Raw genomic sequence first — 27,957 nt, 5'->3', positions numbered from 1 at the left:
GATCCGCACTTCCGTTCTGAAGAAAAATAGAACATATCCTATTCTTGTCCGCAATTGCAGACAAGAAAAGGAATTTTCTATCAGAATGCCGGCGATGTGCTGTCCGCAAAATACGGAATGCACATTGCCGGTGTCCGTGTTTTGAGGATCCGCAATTTGCGTATCCACAAAACACATACGGACGTGTGAATGGACCCTAAGGGTTAGTTCACAGATCGATTTGTAATGCAGTTTTTGCAGTTATAATATTTTTGAACTAGTAATTTTTGTTGCTGTCAAAGCCAAACATCTATGGGAAATAGACCAGAACTAGACCATCTTCCGGTTATGTTGCCTCGGTGTGTAGACCTGCTAGAGATGGAGGCAAGAGAGATGAATATAATCTCTCTTTTTAGACATTTCCATTTTGACTATAGCTATAATAAAATAGTTCTTGCCTTCTTAGACAGAAGTGGTGGAAAAGAAATAAGAAGAACATGGTGTAGAAAAAAATATGATACATTAGGCAAGTAAAGGAACTTAAACATAAGCTATTATTAGGGAAAAGCTAAGTGACTTTTGGAGCCTAGATCAAATGTATAAGCTCAGATGAATTAAATGAGTTATCACCAAGACGAGACGTGAGACTTTGGTTAATAACTTCACCATTCGATTTTTTAACTTGAAAACTATTTTAAAGCAGGAATACAAAGATGGCTTCAGTATCGATTGGTACCTTGGTTCTAGACATTAATTAACTAGACACTAGACACAAATTGATTCTCCCTTAGGAATTCTTACATGATTCACAAGATTTGTTTTACGATCAAAACACCTCCTACATTCTGTTCATTAATATGGCCTTTTTATGTGTGAATTCTCAGATGTTTATTAAGATAGGTTTTCAAAGTAAAATATTTTTCACATTCAGGACAGGAAAATGGCTTCTCTCCTACGTGAATTCTCTGATGTCTAGCAAGACTTGATTTCTCAGTAAAACACTTTTCACATTCAGGGCATGAATATGGCTTCTCTCCTGTGTGAGTTCTCTGATGTGTGTCAAGATGCGAATTCTGATTAAAACGTCTCTCACATTCAGGACATGAATATGGCTTCTCCCCTGTGTGAGTTCTCTGATGTTTATCAAGATGTGCTTTTTGATTAAAACATTTCCCACATTCCGGGCATGAAAATGGCTTCTCTCCTGTGTGAATTTTTTGATGTTTAATAAGACTTGCTTTCTCAGTAAAACACTTCTCACATTCAGGACATGAATATGGCTTCTCTCCTGTGTGAGTTCTCTGATGTGTATCAAGATGTGGTTTCTGATTAAAACATTTTCCACATTCAGGACATGAATATGGCTTCTCTCCTGTGTGAGTTTTCTGATGTTTATCACGATGTGGTTTCTGATTAAAACATTTTCCGCATTCAAGACATGAGTATGGCTTCTCTCCTGTGTGAGTTCTCAGATGTATATCAAGATATGATTTGTGACGAAAACACTTCCCACATTCTGCACATGAAAATGGCTTCTCTCCTGTGTGGATTCTGAGATGTTGAACAAGATGTGATTTTTGAGCAAAACTTTTTCCACATTTTGAACAGCAATTTGGCTTCTCTCCTGTATGAGTTTTCAAATGTACCACAATATGATGCTTACGCTTAAAACTCTTCCCACATTCTGGACATGGAAATGGCTTCTCTCCTGTGTGAATTCTCTGATGTTCAACGAGATGTGCTTTTGTATTAAAATTGTTCTCACATTCTAAACATGGAAATTGCCTTTTATCCTTGTGAATTTCCTTGTGTATATAAAGGTGCAATTTTTTTAAAAATTTTTTCCCACATTGAGAACTCGCAGACATTTCATACAGTTTATGTCTAGTTTTACTACTGACAATCTTTGCTTGATTATCTTCTACTTCATAAGAGGGAGGTAAAATTTGACTTCTATGAAAGCATTTCATCCAATCTTCACCTGGAAAAAAACAGATTTTTTTAAGATAAGGTGTTTTCTTTTCATAGTAAATCATATAAACTTTAAAGGTTTAAGAAATATTTAAATACCATGATATCAGACGTTTTTATAAATGTAAAATCTAGCAAAGTTAGAAACACCAGTCTTCATTTAAAAATAGGTAAAATCACTGATTAAAGGAAGGTTGTTACCAATTTTTTTTAGCACATTAAACTGTTGGTAATATGCCAGTTAGAAGTGTACAAGTGCATAGAGACTGGAGTATTTCTCTTCTAGTTATCAAGTGATTTTCTTACCAGAGAATACATCTTAAAATTGTACAAGCAATATGAGGAACATTTGTGAAATCTTTTATAGGCTTTACAGGCTAAGGCAGCGCTAAAGCCCGCCAATAAGTGCCGGTGACGTCACCGGGCTCACTGCTGGGCAGAAACCTCCACCTGGCAGCCCTAAGGAGAGCAGGGTATGACACCGGAACGCCACAAATTGCCTTTGCCCTGCGCAATTCAGCACAGGGCAAAGGAGAGCATAGGAGCATAAAATGCTCTGATGCTTCTGTCAGGGGGCTGCCTGGGTGAAATTCTGGGTATGTCCAGGTTCAGCTCTGAACCCGGACAACCCCTTTAAGGACCCACACATATAGAGAAGACCCGTCTAAATATTGCACACATGGCAGCAACTTTTGAAACCAGAACGTACCAAAAATATCAGGCAGACATACAGACGTGGACAAAATTGTTGGTACCCTTTGGTCAATGAAAGAAAAAGTCACAATGGTCACAGAAATAACTTTAATCTGACAAAAGTAATAATAAATTAAAATTCTATAAATGTTAACCAATGAAAGTCAGACATTGTTTTTCAACCATGCTTCAACAGAATTATGTAAAAAAATAAACTCATGAAACAGGCATGGACAAAAATGATGGTACCCCTAACTTAATATTTTGTTGCGCAACCTTTTGAGGCAATCACTGCAATCAAACGCTTCCTGTAACTGTCAATGAGACATCTGCACCTCTCAGCAGGTATTTTGGCCCACTCCTCATGAGCAAACTGCTCCAGTTGTGTCCGGTTTGAAGGGTGCCTTTTCCAGACTGCATGTTTCAGCTCCTTCCAAAGATGCTCAATAGGATTGAGGTCAGGGCTCATAGAAGGCCACTTTAGAATAGTCCAATTTTTTCCTCTTAGCCATTCTTGGGTGTTTTTAGCGGTGTGTTTTGGGTCATTGTCCTGTTGCAAGACCCATGACCTGCGACTGAGACCAAGCTTTCTGACACTGGCTAGTACATTTCTCTCTAGAATTCCTTGATAGTCTTGAGATTTCATTGTACCCTGCACAGATTCAAGACACCCTGTGCCAGACGCAGCAAAGCAGCCCCAGAACATAACAGAGCCTCCTCCATGTTTCACAGTAGGGACAGTGTTCTTTTCTTGATATGCTTCATTTTTTCGTCTGTGAACATACAGCTGATGTGCCTTGGCAAAAACTTCGATTTTTGTCTCATCTGTCCACAGGACATTCTCCCAGAAGCTTTGTGGCTTGTCAACATGTAGTTTGGCATATTCCAGTCTTGCTTTTTTATGATTCGTTTTCAACAATGGTGTCCTCCTTGGTCGTCTCCCATGTAGTCCACTTTGGCTCAAACAACGACGGATGGTGCGATCTGACACTGATGTTCCTTGAGCATGAAGTTCACCTTGAATCTCTTTAGAAGTCTTTCTAGGCTCTTTTGTTACCATTCGGATTATCCGTCTCTTAGATTTGTCATCAATTTTCCTCCTGCGGCCACGTCCAGGGAGGTTGGCTACAGTCCCATGGATCTTAAACTTATGAATAATATGTGCAACTGTACTCACAGGAACATCTAGTTGCTTGGAGATGGTCTTATAGCCTTTACCTTTAACATGCTTGTCTATAATTTTCTTTCTGATCTCTTGAGACAGCTCTTTCCTTTGCTTCCTCTGGTCCATGTCGAGTGTGGTACACACCATATCACCAAACAACACAGTGATTACCTGGAGCCATATATATAGGCCCAATGGCTGATTACAAGGTTGTAGACACCTGTGATGCTAATTAGTGGACACACCTTGAATTAACATGTCCCTTTGGTCACATTATGTTCTGTGTTTTCTAGGGGTACCATCATTTTTGTCCATGCCTGTTTCATGAGTTTATTTTTTTACATAATTCTGTTGAAGCATGGTTGAAAAACAATGTCTGACTTTCATTGGTTAACATTTATAGAATTTTAATTTATTATTACTTTTGTCAGATTAAAGTTATTTCTGTGACCATTGTGACTTTTTCTTTCATTGACCAAAGGGTACCAACAATTTTGTCCACGTCTGTAGCAATGATGACTGAAACCCAACATACTAGGCAGGAACACATAAATGCAAGACAGAACATCACACAGACAGAATTAAATAGCAAGACTAACGAGTACATAGACAAGAGGAGAAGATACAGACTGTGAAAATAACCCCTATGGAAATAGAATGGAGAGACACACGTCAAAAAAGAGCATTTTCCCCCTGACAAAGGTATTTCACAGTTCCATAAAAATTGTGAATCCTTTATTTAAGAATCATTTAACAAGTTGCATAGAAAAGAATGTGTCCTTCCTCATAGAGGCCAGTACACAAACAATGGAGGTGGATTTGCACCTCCAAACTGAAACATGGTCCCATATAAACCCCAAAATCCTGCAACAAGCTCACACACAGTACACAATGGCGAACAGTGAACAGACTTAAAACACTGCAAATGATAAATTCCCCCTATATGTCTCAATATGTCTATACGCACCATACGCAGAACAGACATCAAAAACACAACCCAGCAAATAACCTTTATCTGCTGACAAGTGACAAGCCTTTAATACAATCTCTTTCGAGATCTGAGTATCCTCCTACTATCCATAGGTATTTTAAAATTATAGATTTTTATAGATTTGAAGAAATGGGAAAACTTTCCAATTAGATCTGAAAAGACCTTACTACTTGCACTTTTCTGGCATATTTCAGTTCCATAAAGTGAAAGAGATTTAAAAGTACCTGAAAATATTTTTTTTAGCATGCTGAGTTTTTAAAAAGAATCAAGAAAAAAATGCCACCTAATTAATAAAATTACCTTTTGTGTCCTACATGTCGTATGTCCTACAGACCTTCAGATTAGACTTGGAGCTGATGTTTTTGCCACAAAAAGCTATATTTAAACCTAGATTTACATATTATAAATGTGTATAAAGCAAATAAATGTGTGCAGTAGAAACAAATGAAACCAAAGTGGTTGTAACTGCTAACAAGAAGAGAGTACAGAGGATTTTGTGACACATTTGAAAAAGTTAACAAACCTGTTAATACATCTGCTCCACTGTTCCTCATACACTTCCACTTACAGTCAGTTCAGTGACACCAGACATAGACCTTCCACACACTCAGGACTTAATCTCCACTCAGTGTCTTCTCTTCAGCAAGTCAGTGATCCAAGTAAATTCCCTTGGTGAAGTCTAGCTTTCTGAGCAATACTTGTGTCTTTTATACCCCTTTGGTGGCCATAACTATCTGCTCCTCCTCTTCCCCCAAGAAACACCCAGCCCCACCTTCATAATCAATGAAACCTTTCATAATCAGATCTGGCTTCCCTCATTACAATATACAATGGAAGTATATTGGTGTGACCTTCTTATCAACCAGTTTAGCATTTTCTGGCCTCCTGCGATGGTCCTTCATTTACACATTGTATTTGCAGGGTAGAGACCTATTGTTCACACTCCTATTCAGCATCTGTAAGAGATTCCTGGGATACTCTGAGACCTTTTCATATGAGAATCAGTGTAAACAATGAGCATTTTACATCCTGATGAGAATTACAGATAGAGAGTCATGTGGTTGTATGTATATATGGGATATACATACATACAACCACATGACTCTCTATCTATAATTCACATATATGACACTCCATATTATATCCTATATAACAGGTTGTATGACTTTCATTATGAAAAGGACATTATTTTTTTTATTGATTTCACCTAGAGGAGGAATGACTCTAAGTGGAATAAACTATCTATGACAACTTTATATGGGTATTTCTTGTTATTAATAGTGCCAGGCTTATATTTTAGACAATCATTAATACATTTTATGATCTATTAAAAAAAAAAAACGTGGGAAAAATATTAAAAAATCAATTTCAAAACCATATTTTTTGTGTGATAAAAAAATAAAGGTACTATTAATGAACTATAGAACATAATGATTTTGATCCTACATGGTGAACCATCTGAGTAAAATACCAAGATACAGTTTTTTTTTTATTCCACCATCAAAAAAATGCTCTATAAAAAAATGCATATAGTCCAAAATGGCAGTATCGGAAATCCTACAAAAACAAGTCCTCATGTAGCTCTATCGACAGAAAAACAAAAAATGTTAATGGGTCTTTGAAAGGCTCAAAATAATTTTTACATTATTTTGCATGTAGAAAAATATAAAAAAAACCAATATAAGTTTGTTACTTTTGTTTCAAACTGACCCTCAGAAAAAAGTCATTATGTCTCTAATACAGCACGGTGCACACCATAAAAACAAGCCCCCAAAAAAGCTGGAATTGTTGTTTTTTAAGCTGTCCCTTCAAAAATGTAAAAGTAATAGAATTTTGGAAACTAATACAGTATATAAATTATCTTATCAAAATATTCAGTTGGTAAAACAAAAAATGCTGTGTCCTTTGTTACACAGTGAGGAGTTGTGAGCTGTTCTTAAATATGCAGCTTCGCTCAGCAGAGATGTCTCAGTTTTCTGGGGGATCTAAGGTTTTGTGCCATGCTGGAGGGCTGAGAGCCGCACGCTGGGGAAACAGGCCCCCTAAAGCCTGCTGTGGACTACTGGAGGCAGAACTGCCGGCACCGTGACTTATGTTATATGAACTTTCCATTGTGTGTGAATTAACACCAAGACTGCAAAGTTACATGCTGTTTTGTGCAATTGCTTCAAATGTGAATAAACACTGACATTTTGAGTTAACAACTTGTATTTTGCCTCTGTACTGTGCCCGCTTACCCTATCTACCAGAGCAAAACCCCACAATTGGTGGAGGATGCTGGCAAGAGCAGTGAGGCTGGCGTGAATGCCGATATTTTTGGTTTCTGCATTTTTCAGGCACGGTTGTATGTCGTACATTGAACCAGCTGTATTAAAACCAGTGCCCCGCGATAAAATGGAGGCTGTTGTGAAGGCCCTCATGGAGGATAATCTACAGCAGCGAGAGACCAGCCTGCAGCAACGCGAGGCTAATAAGCAGCAGCAGCAGATGTAGGGTATTGGCAGAGGCAGCAGATGTAGGGTATTGCCAAAAATTGGTGTTTTTTAGAAACTAGAAAATTATTGAAGTATTTCAAGCTTGTCTTACACACTGACAAATGCCGAAAAGGCACCAGATGTAGAATATTGCCAAAAATGTTTGATTTTGATTTTTTTAACCCAGATTATTATTGCAGTACTCTAGCTTGTTTGTCACACTAACAAATGCAACATAGGCTGCAAAATTAAGTATTTTCCCCAAAATGTGTGTTTTTTTTATAACAGAATAGAACACAGGTATTTATCGTGTGTATCTCACACTAACAAATGCAGCATAGGCCCCAGATGTAGGGTATTGCCAAAAATGGGTGTTTTTTTAAACCCAGAATATTATTACAGTATTTCTAGCTTATATCTCACGCTGACAGATGCAGCATAGGCTGCAAAATTAACTATTTTGCCTAAAATTGGTGTTTTTTTTAAATAACAGAATAGAACACAGGTATCTAACACGTGTATCTCACACTGACAGATGCAGCAAAGACTGCAAATTTAGTTTTTTTGTCCAAAATTGGTGTTTTTTAAACCTATAAAATTATTGAAGTATTTCAAGCTTGTCTTTCACACTGATTAATGCTGCAAAGGCACCAGATGTTGAATATTGCAAAAAATGGGTGTGTTTTTTTTAAACCAGAAAATTATTGAAGTATTTCAAGCTTGTCTTACACACTGACAAATGCTGCAAAGGCACCAGATGTAGGATATTGCAAAAGAAAATTGTGTTTTTTTAAAATAACAGAATAACAGAAAAGAACACCAGTATCTAACACGTGTATCTCACACTGACATATGCAGCCAAGACCGCAAATTTAGTATTTGGCCCAAAATGGGTGTTATTTTTAAACCCAGAATATTATTGTAGTATTTTTCGCATGTATGTCACACTAACAAATGCAGCATAGGCCCCAGATGTAGGGTATTGCCCAAAATGGGTGTTTTTTTAAACCCAGAATATTATTGCAGTATTTCTAGCTTGTATGTCACACTAACAAATGCAGCATAGGCCCCAGATGTAGGATATTGCCCCAAAAAAAGGTTTTTTTAAACCCAGAAAATTATTGAAGTATTTCTAGCTTGTATGTCACACTAACAAATGCAGCATAGGCTGAAAAATTAAGTATTTTGCCCAAAATAGGTGTTTTTTTAATAACAGAAAAGAACACCATTATGTAACGCGTGTATCTCACACTGACAGATACAGCCAAGACCGCAAATTTAGTATTTGGCCCAAAATGGGTGTTATTTTTAAACCCAGAATATTATTGTAGTATTTTTCACTTGTATGTCACACTAACAAATGCAGCATAGGCCCCAGATGTAGGGTATTGCCCAAAATTGGTGTTTTTTTAAACCCAGAATATTATTGCAGTATTTCTAGCTTCTATGTCACACTAACAAATGCAGCATAGGCCCCAGATGTAGGATATTGCCAAAAAAATTGTGTTTTTAAACCCAGAAAATTATTGAAGTATTTCAAGCTTGTCTTTCACACTGAATAATGCTGCAAAGGCACCAGATGTTGGATATTGCAAAAAATGGGTGTGTTTTTTTTAAACCAGAAAATTATTGAAGTATTTCAAGCTTGTCTTACACACTAACAAATGCAGCATAGGCCCCAGATGTAGGGTATTGCCCAAAATGGGTGTTTTTTTAAACCCAGAATATTATTGCAGTATTTCTAGCTTCTATGTCACACTAACAAATGCAGCATAGGCTGAAAAATTAAGTATTTTGCCCAAAATAGGTGTTTTTTTAATAACAGAATAGAACACCATTATGTAATGCGTGTATCTCACACTGACAGATGCAGCAAAGACCGCAAATTATTTTTTTTGCCCAAAATAGGTGTTTTTTTAAACCCAGAAAATTATTGAAGATTTTTTTTAATAACAGAATAGAACACAAGTATCTAACAAGTGTATCTCACACTGATTATTATTGCAGTATTTCAAGCTTGGATTTGAATGTCACAAATGCACATATGCAGTGCTGGTGCACTGAGCTTGCATTAAATGGCCACCGCCGCCCAACTAACTGACAGACGGATAAAAGTTATTTTTCTGTGTCACTGGACTCAGGGCAGGGTAAAAAGATTGTGCACTACACTCACACAACTAAATGTATGTAGATCGCTAAGTTAACAACTTCTTCTGATTAAAGATTCTTTCCTATTCTCTCCCTCACAGCAGCCGCATCCTCTCCCTACACTAGTAACAGCATAGTGGGGTGCAGCACTACGTGACTCCAGCTTATACAGAGGTATCTCACACTGACAGATGCAGCAAAGTCTGCAAATTTAGTTTTTTGTCCAAAATTGGTGTTTTTTTAAACCCAGAAAATTATTGAAGTATTACAAGCTTGTCTTTCACACTGATAAATGCTGCAAATGCACCAGATGTAGGGTATTGCCAAAAATGTTTTGTTTTTTTTTTAAACCAGAAAATTATTGAAGTATTTCAAGCTTGTCTTACACACTGACAAATGCTGCAAAGGCACCAGATGTAGGATATTGCAAAAAAAATGGGTGTTTTTTTTTAATAACAGAATAAAACACCAGTATCTAATGCGTGTATCTCACACTGACAAATGCAACAAAGGCTGAAAAATTAATTTTTGTCCAAAATAGGTGTTTTTTTAAACCCAGAAAATTATTGAAGAATTTCAAGCTTGTCTTTCATGCTGACAAATGCTTCAAAGGCACCAAATGTAGGATATTGGCAAGAATGGGTGTTTTTTTAAACCTATATTATTATTGCAGTATTTCACGCTTGTATTTCACACAAAAAAAATGCAGCATAGGCACCTAATGTACGGTATTTCCAAAAATGGGTGTTTATTAAACCCAGAAAATTATTGCAGTATTTAAAGATCGGATTTCACACTGACAAATGCAGCATAGGCCCCAGATGTAGGATCTTGCAAAAAATGAGTGATTTTTTAAACCCAGAAAATTATTGTAGTATTGCAAGCTTCTATTTTACACTGACAAATGCTGTAAAGGCACCAGATTTAGGATATTGCCAAAAATGGGTGTTTTTTTAAACCCAGATTATTACTGCAGTATTTTTAAGCTTGGATTTGAATGTCACAAATGCACATATGCAGTGCTGATGCACTGAGCTTGCATTAAATGGCAGCCGCCGCCCACCTAATTAACAGATGGATAAAAGTTATTTTTTGTGGTCACTGGGCTCAGGGCAGGGTAAAAAGATTGTGCACTACACCCACACAACTAAATGTATGTAGATCGCTGAGTTAACAACTTCTTCTAATTAAAGATTCTTTCCTATTCTCTCCCTCACAGCAGCAGCATCCTATCCCTACACTAGTAACAGCATAGTGAGGTGCAGCACTACGTGACTCCAGCTTATATAGAGGCTGGGTCACATGCTGCACTGGCCAATCACAGCCATGCCATTAGTAGGCATGGCTGTGATGGCTTCTAAGGGCACAGAGTTAAACGCTTGTTGATTTTTAATCTGTTCTGCTATACATAGACTTACTGTTATGACTAGTGGGTGGGACTCACTGTCAAACCAGATATGGAGTGGATTCTCTGTGTCAACCAAGGCATGGTAGCCACTAATCCCTAGAATGTTATTGAGCACTTGCACAGGAGACAAGACAAAATGCAGCAAGAAAGAAACTGAACCACTACCTACAGGATTAGCTAATATGGTTGACCCCCCCCCCCTGAATAACAACTGTACCAGGGAGGAATGGGAGGCTATCACGGCCCTCAAGAATGATACCACAATCACTGTGAAGCCTTCGGACAAAGGAGGCAACACAGTGATTATGGACACTACTGACTATCGAAATATGTGTGAGCATATTCTTCGGGACAGAAACACCTATGAGGTTTTGCCATCCAACCCGACAGACTCTTATCTAGTAGAACTAAGGGATATCCTGCAGGATGCTAAAACCCAAAAATTGATCTCCGCAGAGGAATTGGACTTCTTATACCCTAAATATCCAGTAAATGACACATTCTACAGCCTACCAAAGGTCCATAAGGGGACAACTCCCCTTAAACGGAGACCTATTGTCTCGGGGGTCGGCTGTATCAGTCAAAACCTGGGTATTTATATCGACAAAGTCCTTATGCCCTTTGTGGTGTCCCTGCCATCCTATGTCAGGGACACCATGGACCTACTTAAAAGACTTGACGGCGTTAACATTGAACCCCATGCGATTCTGGGGAGTATTGATGTTGAGGCACTTTATTCCTCTATTCCCCATGCAGCGGGTCTCAAAGCAGTAAGTTATTTCCTGAGGATGAGGGGCTGTCAGTTTTCTCGGCACAATGAATTTGTGCTGAGACTTCTTGAGTATCTTTTGACCCATAATTTTTTTCATTTTGGTAACAAGCTTTACCACCAGCTCAGGGGCACGGCGATGGGCTGTTCTTGTGCGCCGGCCTACGCCAACCTGCTCCTGGGCTGGTGGGAGGCAACCTGTGTTTTCTCTGAGGAGATGTCGTCGAGTACCGTGCCCATAGCTCTGTGGGCACGTTACATCGACGACGTCTTTATCATCTGGAACGATTCTCAGTCATCATTCTCTAGTTTGGTATCCAAGCTTAATCAAAACAGTATAGGCCTTAGATTCACATTTGAATCTGACCCCAATAGTCTGTCCTTTCTTGATATTTCCATCTTCAGAAAGGGGTCCGATGAACTTTCGACAACCATTTTCAGAAAGCCTACCTCTACTAATTCAGTCCTACACTGGAGCAGTAGCCACCCCACCCCCCTCAAAAGGGGTATTCCATGTGGCCAGTATCTGCGTCTTAGGCGGAACTGCTCCGAGGGACCAGACTTCAGAAAAAAGGCGAACGACCTAAGGGTACGCTTTCTGAACAGGGGTTACCCGGACGATGTGCTTCAGCAGGCCTATCATAGAGCGGTCGACACGGCTAGGTCGGACCTCCTGGTACCTAAGGCTAAATCAGCCGGTGACCAGAAGATCCGACTTTTAGCCACTTTTGATGGCTGTGCCGATAGAATGCGTGGGATCCTGGGCAAACATTGGCCAATTTTAATGATGGACCCGGACATCAGGGACATCATTCACGACTACCCCCAAGTAACATTTCGAAGGGGTAGCAATTTAAAGGATCTCCTGGTACACAGCCATTTTACTCCACCATCCAGGCAGGGTACTTGGCTCGACCGCTTGCCTATGGGTTGCTTCAGGTGCAGCGGCTGCGTAGCGTGTAAAATTATCCAAACAGGGAAATCTTTTTTTAGCTCTAACCTCAATAAGTCCTTTCCGATCAAAGACTTCATTAATTGCAAAACGCAAGGTGTGATTTATAAAATTACCAGCGAGTGCAATTTGGAGTACGTGGGCAAAACGAGGCGTGAACTACGCAGACGCCTAGGCGAGCACCTTGGCGACATTGCCAATCAGAGGGACACCGTTATCTCCAGACATGTCCATGATTGCCATCAGGGCAACCCTGGCTGTCTGAGAGCAATGGGAATCGAGAAGGTGGCGCATCCAATTCGTGGGGGTGATTGGGACCGTGTTTTACTCCAGAGAGAATCCCGCTGGATCTATATTTTAGGCACGGTCTCACCTACCGGCCTAAATGAACAGCTTAATTATAGCTGTTTTATTTAGACAATCTATACTGGTCCCCCCATTTTTGGACTTATTGATCTATATGGCCTCGATATATCCCTCATTTAACTTATTGTTATGCCATTTGCCTCCTCTCTGTCCTCCTAATTTTATTTGTATAGTTTTTTCCTCATTTTCCCTCCTTCTGTTTCTGGGTGTTCGTATACTGTCATCCTAGCCAGGATTCTTTTGATTATCATGTTTGCCTAAATGCCTTATTCATGTTTGCACAGCTACTTAACCTGTAGCTGCGTTTTCCGGCGGTGTCAGGGAGTAGCGTCCCGGTCGCCTGGCAACTGCCGCGTGGTCTCGTATAAACAAACGGGATCGGGTGCGGTGACGTAACCATGCTCACAGGCGTCTGCTGAAAAGACCTCCCCCCTCTGTGCGATCCGTTTTTTTTTTTTTTTTTTTTTCGCGCATGCGCGCGTTTTTTCGCACTGTCTACCATGGATGGGAGTGTCCTGACCAAGCCTCTTTCTGAGGCTCGGTCCTGGTTTAAAAGGTGGCGGTTTTGAGCGCTTCCCCAGGCTACATCAGCCCATGCGCCATTAGTGTTTAGCAGTGGCTAGGACGAGTATCAGTTTGTCCTTCTCACTGTTTATTAGGTTTGGCCACATTTTCCTTTTATCTGGACTGTGGTCTGAACTTTGCCTCTGTGCAGTGTCCGCTGATGACATCTGTCAGCACTCCCTGCACAGTCTCAGCCCAGGCTCCGTGTTTCCCCTGATGAGTCATTCACTCTTCTATGTTTGCGAAACATGCGTGTAGGGACTAGGCAGCTGAGGGCTTATTAGGGCGCACCAATTCCAGGGGTAGGTTCCTGCATTGGCTGATCGCGGAATACCGTGGTCACGCCATTTAGGCCATTGTAGGGCCCGAGGGTGATATTAGGGCCAGCAATCCTAGCATTCCTACACCCTGATGCACACGTCTGCCGTCACCAAACGGTGTGTATATCTATCAGCACTGGACGGGCGGTCGTGAATCCAAGGAGCTTCTCATCTAAGCGGTAGGACCACCGGGTTTAATTTGAGTGCCGCCGAGCACCATTGTCTGTTTTTGGGTTCTGGTTGATTGCACCTGTTCTCCATAGGTGTACCACCGCGCTGCTCCTTTTATTTTCTACAATTGTATCCAATCATCATGGGACCAAATTTTCTATATTATGTGTATTAAATGTTAAGTTTTAAACTGATCACTTACCGTATATTTTCAATTGATTCAGGTGGTCTCTATTAGATTATCTATATTGTTGTAATAATTGACCCCCACAGCGTCTAATAGAACAGGTTCTGTAGACATCTATGTGGAATCAGCTGACGAAAGTGTAAAAGGAGTGTGCTTCTTCTTGACGTTAACATCGACCTGAATTCATACTTGAGTTATTTGGTCAGTTTTGGCCCCGTCACTGCCCTAATAAGTGAAGTATGCAGTGATTCTAAGAGCGACGCCTGTCATCTGCATGTCATACTGACTAAAAGTATTATTTCACTACCACAGCAGACTTCATATGCGTGTTACTGCAAGACACAGTGTTCTACACCACTATCAAGGCTCTCTGCAGTCCGGAAATAGACGTTTTTTTATGCGATTCACTGCAAATACATTCGGATTGAACCAAATAATTAAAAAAAACTGGGCAAACCCACCGAATCAATTTTTTTTTAGAAATTCACTCATCTCTACTTATGAAGTCACAATTTAGCTTTTTTACTTCCACATATAATATGGAGTGTTTAAAAGGACGGTTGAAATTATGGAAATTATACCATGGACTAAGAAAAAAAAAATACAGGTAAATCATCACAACAAATGTAGTATACTTCATAATGTTTTATTATCTTAAAGCAAACATTTGGCAACTTTGCTTTTTTCCCATAAAAATGTTTTAGAAAATGAACAATTACATGAAAACACTATGGATTAAATTACCTTAAGGGTCCATTCACACGTCCGCAAAATGGGTCCGCATCCGTTGTGCAATTTTGCGGAACAGGTGCAGACCCATTAATTTTCAATGGGGCCGGAATGTGCTGTCCGCATCCGCATTTGCAGATCCGCACTTTCGTTCTGAAAAAAAAAAGAACATATCCTATTCTCGTCTGCAATTGCGGACAAGAAAATGAATTTTCTATGAGAGTGTCGGCGATGTGCTGTCCGCAAAATACGGAACGCACATTGCCGGTGTCCGTGTTTTGCGGATCCGCAATTTGCGTATCCACAAAACACATACAGACGTGTGAATGGAGCTAAGGGACTATTGAACTAGTAATTTTTGTTGCTGTCAAAGCCGAACATCTATGGGAAATAGACCAGAACTAGACCATCTTCCGGTTATGTTGCCTCGGTGTGTAGACCTGCTGGAGATGGAGGCAAGAGAGATGAATATAATCTCTCTTTTTAGACATTTCCATTTTGACTATAGTAATAATAAAATTGTTCTTGCCTTCCTAGACAGAAGTGGTGGAAAAGAAATAGGAAGAACATGGTGTTGAAAAAAATATGATACATTAGGCAAGTGAAGGAACTTAAACATAAGCTATTATTAGGGAAGAGCGAAGTGACTTTTGGAGACTAGATCAAATGTATAAGCTCAGATGAGTTGAAATGAGTTATCACCAATGTCTCGTGAGACTTTGGTTAATAACTTCACCATTCGATTTTTAAACTTGAAAACTATTTTAAAGCAGGAATACAAAGGTGGCTTCAGTACCAATTGGTACCTTGGTTTTAGACATTAGACACAAATTGATTCTCCCTTAGGAATTCTTACATGATTCACAAGATTTGTTTTACGATCAAAACAGCTCCTACATTCTGTTCATTAATATGGCCTTTTTATGTGTGAATTCTCAGATGTTTATTAAGATCGGTTTTCAAACTAAAACATTTTTCACATTCAGGACAGGAAAATGGCTTCTCTCCTGTGTGAGTTCTCTGATGTGTGTCAAGATGCGATTTCTGATTAAAACGTCTCTCACATTCAGGACATGAATATGGCTTCTCCCCTGTGTGAGTTCTCTGATGTTTATCAAGATGTGGTTTCTGATTAAAACATTTCCCACATTCGGGGCATGAAAATGGCTTCTCTCCTGTGTGAATTTTTTGGTGTTTAATAAGACTTGCTTTCTCAGTAAAACACTTCTCACATTCAGGACAGGAATATGGCTTCTCTCCTGTGTGAGTTCTCTGATGTGTATCAAGATGTGGTTTCTGATTAAAACATTTCCCACATTCAGGACATGAATATGGCTTCTCCCCTGTGTGAGTTTTCTCATGTTTATCACGATGTTGTTTCTGATTAAAACATTTCCCACATTCTGCACATGAAAATGGCTTCTCTCCTGTGTGGATTCTGAGATGTTGAACAAGATGTGATTTTTGAGCAAAACTTTTTCCACATTTTGAACAGCAATTTGCCTTCTCTCCTGTATGGGTTTTCAAATGTACCACAATATGATGCTTAAGCTTAAAACTCTTCCCACATTCTGGACATGGAAATGGCTTCTCTCCTGTGTGAATTCTCTGATGTTCAACAAGATGTGCTTTTGTATTAAAATTGTTCTCACATTCTAAACATGGAAATGTCCTTTTATCCTTGTGAATTTCCTTGTGTATATAAAGGTGCAATTTATTTTCAAAAAAATTCTCACATTGAGAACTCGCAGACATTTCATCCAGATTATGTTTAGTTTTACTACTGACAAACTTTGCTTGATTATCTTCTACTTCATAAGAGGGAGGTAAAATTTGACTTATATGAAAGCATTTCATCCAATCTTCACCTGGAAAAAAACAGATTTTTTTAAGATAAGGTGTTTTCTTTTCATAGTAAATCATATAAACTTGAAAGGTTTAAGAAATATTTAAATACCATGAAGTCAGACGTTTTTATATAAGTAAAATCTATCAAAGTTAGAAACACCAGTCTTCATTTAAAAATAGGTAAAATCACTGATTAAAGGAAGGTTGTTACCAATTTTTTTAGCACATTAAACTGTTGGTAATATGCCAGTTAGAAGTCTACAAGTGCATAGAGACTGGAGTATTTCTCTTCTAGTTATCAATGTGATTTTCTTACCAGAGAAAACATCTTAAAATTGTACAAGCAATATGAGGAACATTTGTGAAATCTTTTATAGGCTTTACAGGCTAAGCCAGCACTAAAGCCAATAAGTGCCGGTGACATCACCGGGCTCACTGCTGGGCAGAAACCTCCACCTGGCAGCCCTAAGGAGAGCAGGGTATGACACCGGAACTCCACAAATTGCCTTTGCCCTGCGCAATTCAGCACAGGGCAATGGAGAGCATTGGAGCATAAAATGCTCTGATGCTTCTGTCAGAGGGCTGCCTGGGTGAAATTCTGGGTATGTCCAGGTTCAGCTCTGAACCCGGACAACCCCTTTAAGGACCCACACATATAGAGAAGACCCGTCTAAATATTGCACACATGGCAGCAACTTTTGAAATCAGAACGTACCAAAGATATCAGGCAGACATAGCAATGATGACTGAAACCCAAACATACTAGGCATGAACACATAAATGCAAGACAGAACATCACACAGACAGAATTAAATAGCAAGACTAACGAGTACATAGACAAGAGGAGAAGATACAGACTGTGAAAATAACCCCTATGGAAATAGAATGGAGAGACACTCGTCAAAATAGAGCATTTTCCCCCCGACAAAGGTATTTCACAGTTCTATAAAAATTGTGAATCCTTTATTTAAGAATCATTTAACAAGTTGCGTAGAAAAGAATGTGTCCTTCCTCATAGAGGCCAGTACACAAACAATGGAGGTGGATTTGCACCTCCAAACTGAAACATGGTCCCATATAAACAACCCCAAAATCCTGCAACAAGCTCACACACAGTACACAATGGCGAACAGTGAACAGACTTAAAACACTGCAAATTATAAATTTCCCCTATATGTCTCAATATGTCTATACGAACCATACGCAGTATGGAGAGGGACATAATAGCAGAACAGACATCAAAAACACAACCCAGCAATTAACCGATTTGAAGAAATGGGAAAACTTTCCAATTAGATCTGAAAAGACCATACTACTTGCACTTTTCTGGCAAATTTTGGTTCCATAAAGTGAAAGAGATATAGAGAATACCTGAAAATAAATCTTTTAGCATGCTGAGTTTTTAAAAAGAATCAAGAAAAAAATGCCACCTAATTAATAAAATTACCTTTTGTGTCCTACATGTCATAAGTCCTACAGACCTTCAGATTAGACTTGGAACTGATGTTTTTGCCACAAAAATCTATATTTAAACCTAGATTTACATATTATAAATGTGTATAAAGCAAAGAAATGTGTGCAGTAGAAACAAATGAAACCAAAGTGGTTGTAACTGCTAACAAGAAGAGAGTACAGAGGATTTTGTGACACATTTGAAAAAGTTAACAAACCTGTTAATACATCTGCTCCACTGTTCCTCATACACTTCCACTTACAGTCAGTTCAGTGACACCAGACATAGACCTTCCACACACTCAGGACTTAATCTCCACTAAGTGTCTTCTCTTCAGCAAGTCAGTGATCCAAGTAAATTCCCTTGGTGAAGTCTAGCTTTCTGAGCAATACTTGTGTCTTTTATACCCCTTTCGTGGCTATAACTATCTGCTCCTCCTCTTCCCCCAAGAAACACCCAGCCCCACCTTCATAATCAATGAAACCTTTCATAATCAGATCTGGCTTCCCTCATTACAATATACAATGGAAGAATATTGGTGTGACCTTCTTATCAACCAGTTTAGCATGTCCTGGCCTCCTTCATTTACACATTGTATTTGCAGGGTAGAGACCTATTGTTCACACTCCAATTTAGCATCTGTAAGAGATTCCTGGGAGACTCCGAGACCTTTTCATGTGAGAATCAGTGTAAACAATGAGCATTTTACATCCTGATGAGAATTATAGATAGATAGTCATGTGATTGTATGTATATATGGGATATACATACATACAACCACATGACTCTCTATCTATAATTCACATATATGACATACTCCATATTATATCCTATATAACAGGTTGTATGACTTTCATTATGAAAAGGACATTATTTTTTTTATTGATTTCACCTAGAGGAGGAATGACTCTAAGTGGAATAAACTATCTATGACAACTTTATATGGTTATTTGTGGTTATTAATAGTGCCAGGCTTATATTTTAGACAATCATTAATAACATTTTATGATCTATTAAAAAAAAAAAAAGTGGGAAAAATATAAAAAAAATCAATTTCAAAACCATATTTTTTGTGTGATAAAAAAATAAAGGTACTAATAATGAACTATAGAACAAAATGATTTTGATCCTACATGGTGAACCATCTGAGTAAAATACCAAGATACAGGGGTTTTTTTTATTCCACCATCCAAAAAATGCTCTATAAAAAATGCATATAGTCCAAAATGGTAGTAACGGAAGTCCTACAAAAACAAGTCCTCATGTAGCTCTATCGACAGAAAAACAAAAAATTTTATGAGGTCTTTGAAAGGCTCAAAATAATTTTTACATTATTTGGAATACTACAAATGGATATGGACGTATAACTGATCTGCTTTCCGGAATCCATACCAGGATTTGTAGGAAAAGATTAGACCTCACAGCGGTCTTGAAAATGCAATTAGTCAAAGGCTTTATAAGGAAAGTTACAAGGGGGAGTCATTACCACTGAGGAAGGGGTATTAACACCCCGAAACGCATCTGGTGTAAAGACCCCCGGACGGACATCAACCATATCTACGTTGATATCTTTAGTGCTTACTCAACCCTGAAGATGCGCATTTATACAGGACTGTCGCATAGAAGCACGAGCTACAAACGACACGTGCAAACGAAGTCCAGCGCAGAGTGCCGGCTCTTTTTTTATACGGAGCGGCAACTAAAGAGGGACCGAGAGAGACTGCAGGAGCACAAACGAGGGCCGGACACAGCCACCAACTGTACCGGAAAACCAGCACGATATGGTATGCATGGAAAAAGCCAAGGAAACTCGAGTCAAACTGTGAGTATAGCGGGACGCCGCATATGTCTCACTGCAACTAACTTATTAACGAACATACTTGGAGGTGAAGATATTTGAACTGTGAGACTCTATATCCCTAAGGGACTGTACTGCTGCACTTTATACACAGACTTTATCAGCAATATAAGGACTTTTTGAACAACTTAGTAGTATATATTGATTTTATAATATTTATCCGGATGTTATTTTATATTGTATATTGTAGGATTTAGTGTGTTATTATTTGTATTTATTTTGCATTATATTAATTTATATGTATTAATATCACTGTTTATTATTGCAATTTTATTAATAAACTACCGTATTTTTCGCCGTATAAGACGCACCGGCGTATAAGACGCACCTAGGTTTTTGGGGAGGAAAATAAGAAAAAAAAATTTTTTAACCAAAAGGTGTGCTGTGGGTTTGGAACTAGGTGGTCTGTGGATGGCACTATTACTGGGGATCTGTGGATGACGGACACTGTTATGGGGGGATCTGTGGATGACGGACACTGTTATGGGGGGATCTGTGGATGACGGACACTGTTATGGGGGGATCTGTGGATGACGGACACTGTTATGGGGGGATCTGTGGATGACGGACACTGTTATGGGGGGATCTGTAGATGACGGACACTGTTATGGGGGGATCTGTGGATGACGGACACTGTTATGGGGGGAACTGTGGATGACGGACACTGTTATGAGGGAACTGTGGATGACGGACACTGTTATGGGGGGAACTGTGGATGACGGACACTGTTATGAGGGAACTGTGGATGACAGACACTGTTATGGGGGGATCTGTGGCTGGCACTGTTACAGGGGGGGGATCTGTGGATGGCACTGTTATACATGTGTCATCCACAGACCCTCCCAGCCCATAACTGTGCCATCCACAGATCCCCCGCCGCTCCAGTATACTAATATAATATGTCTTATTCAGTTAATAGTTATTAAATATGCCTCTTTATTCCTAAAAGTACCTTAAATCCTAAGCGCTTTAGTACAATGCCGGCAGGCCGGGCAGCCGGCGCGGCGCGTCACTCACTGACGTCACTTGCCTGCGCCGCCTGCTTCATTCATAAAGTAGGCGGCGCAGGCACGTGACATCAGGGAGTTACGCTGCCGCCCGCCCGGCCTGCATTGTACGGATGCGCTTAGGATTTAAGGTACCATTAGGCATAAAGGGGCATATCTAGTAACCATTAATTGAATATGACATTTTATTAGTACACCGGAGCGGCGGGGCGGGCCTTTAGTACAGTGACTGCACCGCCCCGCCGCTATTGCCGGCCCCAGCTCCTCCTCCCAGTCCCTCCCCGAGTCCCCGCTCGCTTTACATCGCATCCAGCGATGTAAAACTGACTGCATTCGCCGTATAAGACGCAGGGGCATTTCTCCCCCATTTTGGGGGAAGAAAAAGTGCGTCTTATACGGCGAAAAATACGGTATGTGGTTTTATAGACAGTTAGAGTGCCCAGTATTTTTTGTATTTATTTTATTAACCCTAGAGGAAGGGTGATTCCTCTTTACTGTGAGCACCTCTACCATAGATTCTGTCGGTCCTGTGCGCCACATTTTATATCAATCTGGATATAAATTATCTTATCAAAATATTCAGTTGGTAAAACAAAAAATGTTGTGTCCTTTGTGACACAGTGAGGAGTTGTGTCTGGAAAGGCAGGTATTTTCCTCCCAGCATGTGCGGCTGGGTTGGTTTCCAGCCAGGTGAGGTCAAATACCGGACCAGCGTTTAAGTGCCGCTCCAGGTTTTGGCAGCACCTGGCTGTTCTTTAATATGCAGCTTCGCTCAGCAGAGATGTCTCAGTTTTTTTGGTGGATCTAAGGTTTTGTGCCATGCCGGAGGGCTGAGAGCCGCACCCTGGGGAAACAGGCCCCCTAAAGCCTGCTGTGGACTACTGGATGCAGAACTGCCGGCACCGTGACTTATGTTATATGAATTTCCATTGTGTGTGAATCAACACCAAGACTGCAAAGTTACATGCTGTTTTGTGCAATTGCTTCAAATGTGAATAAACACTGACATTTTGAGTTATCAACTTGTATTTTGCCTCTGTACTGCGCCCGCTTACCCTATCTACCAGAGCAAAACCCCACAGTTGGTGGAGGATGCTGGCAAGAGCAGTGAGACTGGCGTGAATGCCGATATTTTTGGTTTCTGCATTTTTCAGGCACGGTTGTATGTCGTACATTGAACCAGCTGTATTAAAACCAGTGCCCCACGATATAATGGAGGCTGTTGTGAAGGCCCTCATGGAGGATAATCTACAGCAGCGAGAGACCAGCCTGCAGCAACGCAAGGCTAATAAGCAGCAGCAGCAGGAGACTGCAAAGGCACCAGATGTAGGGTAATGCCAAAAATTGGTGTTTTTTTTTTAAACTAGAAAATTATTGAAGTATTTCAAGCTTGTCTTACACACTGACAAATGCTGAAAAGGCACCAGATGTAGAATATTGCCAAAATGTTTGATTTTGATTTTTTTAACCCAGATTATTATTGCAGTACTCTAGCTTGTTTGTCACACTAACAAATGCAACATAGGCTGCAAAATTACTTATTTTCCCCAAAATTGGTGTTTTTTTTATAACAGAATAGAACACCAGTATTTATCACGTGTATCTCACACTAACAAATGCAGCATAGGCCCCAGATGTAGGGTATTGCCAAAAATGGGTGTTTTTTTAAACCCAGAATATTATTGCAGTATTTCAAGCTTATATCTCACATTGACAGATGCAGCATAGGCTGCAAAATTAAGTATTTTGCCCAAAATTGGTGTTTTTTTTATAACAGAATAGAACACAGGTATTTAACACATGTATCTCACACTGACAGATGCAGCAAAGACTGCAAATTAAATTTTTGGTCCAAAATAGGTGTTTTTTAAACCCATAAAATTATTGAAGTATTTCAAGCTTGTCTTTCACACTGATAAATGCTGCAAAGGCACCAGATGTAGGATATTGCAAAAAAATTGGTGTTTTTTTTTAAATAACAGAATAACAGAAAAGAACATCAGTATCTAACGCGTGTATCTCACACTGACAGATGCAGCCAAGACTGCAAATTTAGTATTTGGCCCAAGATGGGTGTTATTTTTAAACCCAGAATATTATTGTAGTATTTTCCGCTTGTATGTCACACTAAGAAATGCAGCATAGGCTTCAGATGTAGGGTATTGCCCAAAATGGGTGTTTTTTTAAACCCAGAATATTATTGCAGTATTTCTAGCTTGTATGTCACACTAACAAATGCAGCATAGGCCTCAGATGTAGGATATTGCAAAAAAAAAGTGTTTTCAAACCCAGAAAATTATTGAAGAATTTCTAGCTTGTATGTCACACTAACAAATGCAGTACAGGCTGCAAAATTAAGTATTTTGCCCAAAATAGGTGTTTTTTTAATAACAGAATAGAACACCATTATCTAACGCGTGTATCTCACACTGAACAGATGCAGCAAAGACTACAAATTTAGTTTTTTGTCCAAAATTGGTGTTTTTTAAACCCAGAAAATTATTGAAGTATTTCAAGCTTGTCTTTCACACTGATAAATGCTGCAAAGTCACCAGATGTAGGATATTGCAAAAAAATTTGTGTTTTTTTTAATAACAGAAAAGAACACCAGTATCTAACGCGTGTAGATACTGTTTTTTTTTTAAACCAGAATAGAACACCAGTATCTAATGCGTGTATCTCACACTGACAGATGCAGCAAACGGTGAAAATTTTATTTTTGTCCAAAATAGATGTTTTTTTAAACCCAGAAAATGATTGAAGAATTTCAAGCTTGTCTTTCATGCTGACAAATGCTTCAAAGGCACCAGATGTAGGATATTGCCAAAAATTGGTGTTTTTTTAAACCTAGATTATTATTGCAGTATTTCACACTAAAAAAATGCAGCATAGGCACCTAATGTACGGTATTTCCAAAAATTGGTGTTTTTTAGACCCAGAAAATTATTGCACTTTTTAAAGATCGGATTTCACACTGACAAATGCAGCATAGGCCCCAGATGTAGGATCTTGCAAAAAATGAGTGATTTTTTAAACCCAGAAAATTATTGTAGTATTGCAAGCTTCTATTTCACACTGACAAATGCTGTAAAGGCACCAGATTTAGGATATTGCCAAAAATTGGTGTTTTTTTTAAACCCAGATTATTATTGCAGTATTTCAAGCTTGGATTTGAATGTCACAAATGCAAATATGCAGTGCTGGTGCACTGAGCTTGCATTAAATGGCGGCCGCCGCCCACCTAATTACCAGACGGATAAAAGTTATTTTTCTGTGTCACTGGGCTCAGGGCAGGGTAAAAAGATTGTGCACTGCACCCACACAACTAAATGTATGTAGATCGCTGAGTTAACAACTTCTTCTAATTAAAGATTCTTTCCTATTCTCTCCCTCACAGCAGCAGCAGCATCCTCTCCCTACACTAGTAACAGCAGAGTGACATGCAGCACTACGTGACTCCAGCTTATATAGAGGCTGGGTAACATGCTGCACTGGCCAATCACAGCCATGCCATTAGTAGGCATGGCTGTGATGGCTTCTAAGGGCACAGAGTTAAACGCTTGTTGATTTTTAATCTGTTCTGTTATACATAGACTTACTGTTATGACTAGTGGATGGGACTCACTGTCAAACCAGATATGGTGTGGATTTTCTGTGTCAATGGTAGCCACTAATCCCTAGAATGTTATTGAGCACTTGCACAGGAGACAAGACAAAATGCAGCAAGAATGAAACTGAACCACTACCAACAGGATTAGCTTATATGGTTGACAGCTGACTCACAGAATCAGAGAACAGGTAATGGTCAAAATAGCTCAAGTTGCGGTTACAGTGTGAACTGAGTCTAATAGCAGACACAGTGGGGAGAAGTGGTATTGCAGAGAAATCTGGAGTAAAGGCAGCAGATGATAATAAGGCCTCGTGCACACGACCGTTGTTCGGGTCCGCAGTTTTTGCGGCTTGTAGGCGGACCCATTAACTTCAATGCTCCACTGTTCCGTGGCCCCGCATAAAAAATATAGCATGTCCTATTCTTGTCCGTTTTGTGGGCAAGAATAGGCATTTCTACAATGGGCTGCCGGTTCCGTTCCGCAAATTGCTGAAGTCACACGGGTGGCTTCTGTTTTTTGCAGATCTGCGGTTTGCAACGGTCATATGCATGAGGCCTAATGATGATTGTCAGAGGCTGAAGTTGAAGCATGGTCAGAGACAAGCTAGTGGTCAGAAGCTAGTATCAGATAGTAGTGTAGCACAGATGATCAGACAGGCTCAGGGTTAGACAGGTCCACTAGTCAATGCAGGTGGCAGCATGCGCCCCTGGAAGCATAAATAACAGGAAGCTGTGGGAGTGCGCCCCTATGGAACGCCAGCAAGGGATGGAGCATGGAGACTGCGTGGTCGGAGGATGTGTCTGGCAGCACCTGCCCCATCTGGCAGAGACAGCAGCGGGCAGCAAGGCAGGAGGTGCTGGGGATATGACAGGTGAGGCAGTGGGAGATTTTGCAGAAATCCCAAGCCTACACTTACTGTGTGTCAGACTCAGTGTCAACAAGCGGTTTAATACATAGGCACAATTATCTAGTTCACCTGTTGCGCCATTCATACTTAATCTGTTCTCTTATACATAGACTTACTGTGCGTCAGACTAGGTATCAATGGGCGGTCTAATATATAGGCACATTTATCTTGTTCACCTGCTGCACCATTCATACTTAATTACATAGTTACCTTACTGATTCAGGTACTGTACACTATGGCAAACAGACAGTTGTCTGGGCCCACAAAAGGAACAGGCAAAACTGTTGCTGTAGCCGGCATAAGTAGCAGCAGAAGAACAGTTGGTGGCCAAAGCTTCCACTCTCATCCAGCGGTCGTGTTTTGACCAACAATTCAGCTGTACTAGAATGGTTGACTCGCTCTTCAACATCATTTTAAGTGACAATAGATACACATCCAGGAATCGGAACCTGTCCTGAACCTGCCTCTTGCTTTTGGTGCTCCTTCTGCTAGCCAAGTAAGGTATGCTGCCGGCTTTGCTCCGCTTTTCAGCGAGGATGAGCTTTTTGAGGACAGTCAGCATTTACAGGCCAGGTGGAGGAAAGGTCTTCTAGGAGTGCAAATACTGATGGTGACAGTCAGATGGGAGCACATGTTGCAAGAGGTCAGAGACGTGCACAAGAGACATATGAGGGTGACAAAAGTGACGAGCAAACATGTAGATGATGATGTAGCTGATTGCACGTGGGAGACAGGTGAAAAAGGGGCATCATTATCATCAGGGAGCGAGGGTGGCAGCTTGCCTGTGAGACAACAGGATGGATTGTTGCTAGTGAGAAAGAAGGGTGTATGCAGTGGCAGATTGCAGCCAAAGATAAGAGGTGTCATCATAAAGTGGCGTGGGAAAACCATAGCACTCATTTAGTGTTAAAGCCTGATGCAGCAACCGCTGAATCTCCTACCAGCCCTCACCCCCTTTCTAGCAGTCAAGGCTCAGCAACATCAGCCGAAGGCAGCTGTAATTCTTTCCCATCTCCTTCACCATCCTCTATAGCTCCTGATGCTCCTCCTGCTCCTACTCCTTGTCACTTGTTTTGACAGCAATTGTTCACTGAGGCGATGACAAAAAGACATTAGTATGTGTGCACTTATCCAACGATCCAAAAGATGAAGTGCACCTGGCCAATGCAAGGCTGTGTTGTCAAGAAATTCTGCACCTGGTCAACCCCCATGCAGCCTGGGAGGATCTGCTCAGCATTATCAATATAGAAATTGAACACTTGCTGTCTACTCACCAACTAGAGATAGGAACCATGGTTACTGATAACAGGAAGAACATGTTGTCTATGCTGCGTCAATGAGGGCTGACCCATGTGCTCTGCATGGTACACATCTTCGATCTTGTTGTCACCCGGCTCCTCAAGTTTTCCACTGAACTGCAAGAGATGTTAAAAATGCCCAGGAAATTATGCATGCATTTCAGCCACTCTTACCGTGCAAAACATGCCTTCCTTGACCTGCAAAGACAAAATGCTCTTCCCCAACATCGCCTGATATGCGACGCTTCCACCTATTGGAACTCCACCCTCCACATGATAGACCACCTGTCAGGGGCGTAGCTAGAACTGACTGGGCCCCACAGCAAATTTTTGTACTGGGCCCCTCCCAAACTTAATGGACGCACTCATACACACACTCGCCACATACATGGACGCACTCATACACGTACTCACCATATACATGGACGCACTCATACACGCATTCACCACATACATGGACGCAGTCATACAGGCACTCACCACATACATGGACGCACTCATACAGGCACTCACCATATACATGGACGCACTCATACACGCATTCACCACATACATGGATGCACTCATACACGTACTCACCATATACATGGATGCACTCATACAGGCACTCACCATATACATGGACGCACTCATACACGCATTCACCACATACATGGACACACTCATACAGGCACTCACCACATACATGGACGCACTCATACAGGCACTCACCACATACATGGACGCACTCATAAAGGCACTCACCACATACATGGACTCACTCATACAGGCACTCACCACATACATGGATGCACTCATACACTCACCACATACATGGACGCACTCATAAAGGCACTCACCACATACATGGACTCACTCATACAGGCACTCACCACATACATGGATGCACTCATACACTCACCACATACATGGACGCACTCATACACGCATTCACCACATACATGGACGCACTAATACACTCACCACATACATGGTCGCACTCATACACGCACTCACCACATAAATGGACGCACTCATACAGGAACTCACTACATACATGGACGCACGTATACAGGCACTCACCACATACATGGAGGCACTCATACACT

At 40.3% G+C, this 27,957-nt stretch overlaps 1 protein-coding gene across 1 annotated transcript; it reads right to left on the bottom strand.

Annotated features, from left to right (window-relative positions):
• Positions 1–256: 256 nt before the first annotated feature.
• Positions 257–27,097, bottom strand: LOC122931774 (gastrula zinc finger protein XlCGF26.1-like). The gene is made up of 5 exons (XM_044285833.1): positions 27,044–27,097; positions 26,872–26,986; positions 15,813–16,755; positions 936–1,353; positions 257–289 (listed from the first exon to the last, which is right to left on the bottom strand). The coding sequence occupies exons 1-5, from the start codon at positions 27,095–27,097 to the stop codon at positions 257–259; spliced, it is 1,563 nt and encodes a 520-aa protein (XP_044141768.1).
• Between the last annotated feature and the right edge of the window lie 860 nt (positions 27,098–27,957).

Source organism: Bufo gargarizans, chromosome 3 (assembly GCF_014858855.1).
Source record: "Bufo gargarizans isolate SCDJY-AF-19 chromosome 3, ASM1485885v1, whole genome shotgun sequence".
In the NCBI taxonomy this organism is placed as follows: domain Eukaryota; kingdom Metazoa; phylum Chordata; class Amphibia; order Anura; family Bufonidae; genus Bufo; species Bufo gargarizans.
This window is presented reverse-complemented; position numbering and strand designations above follow the sequence as displayed.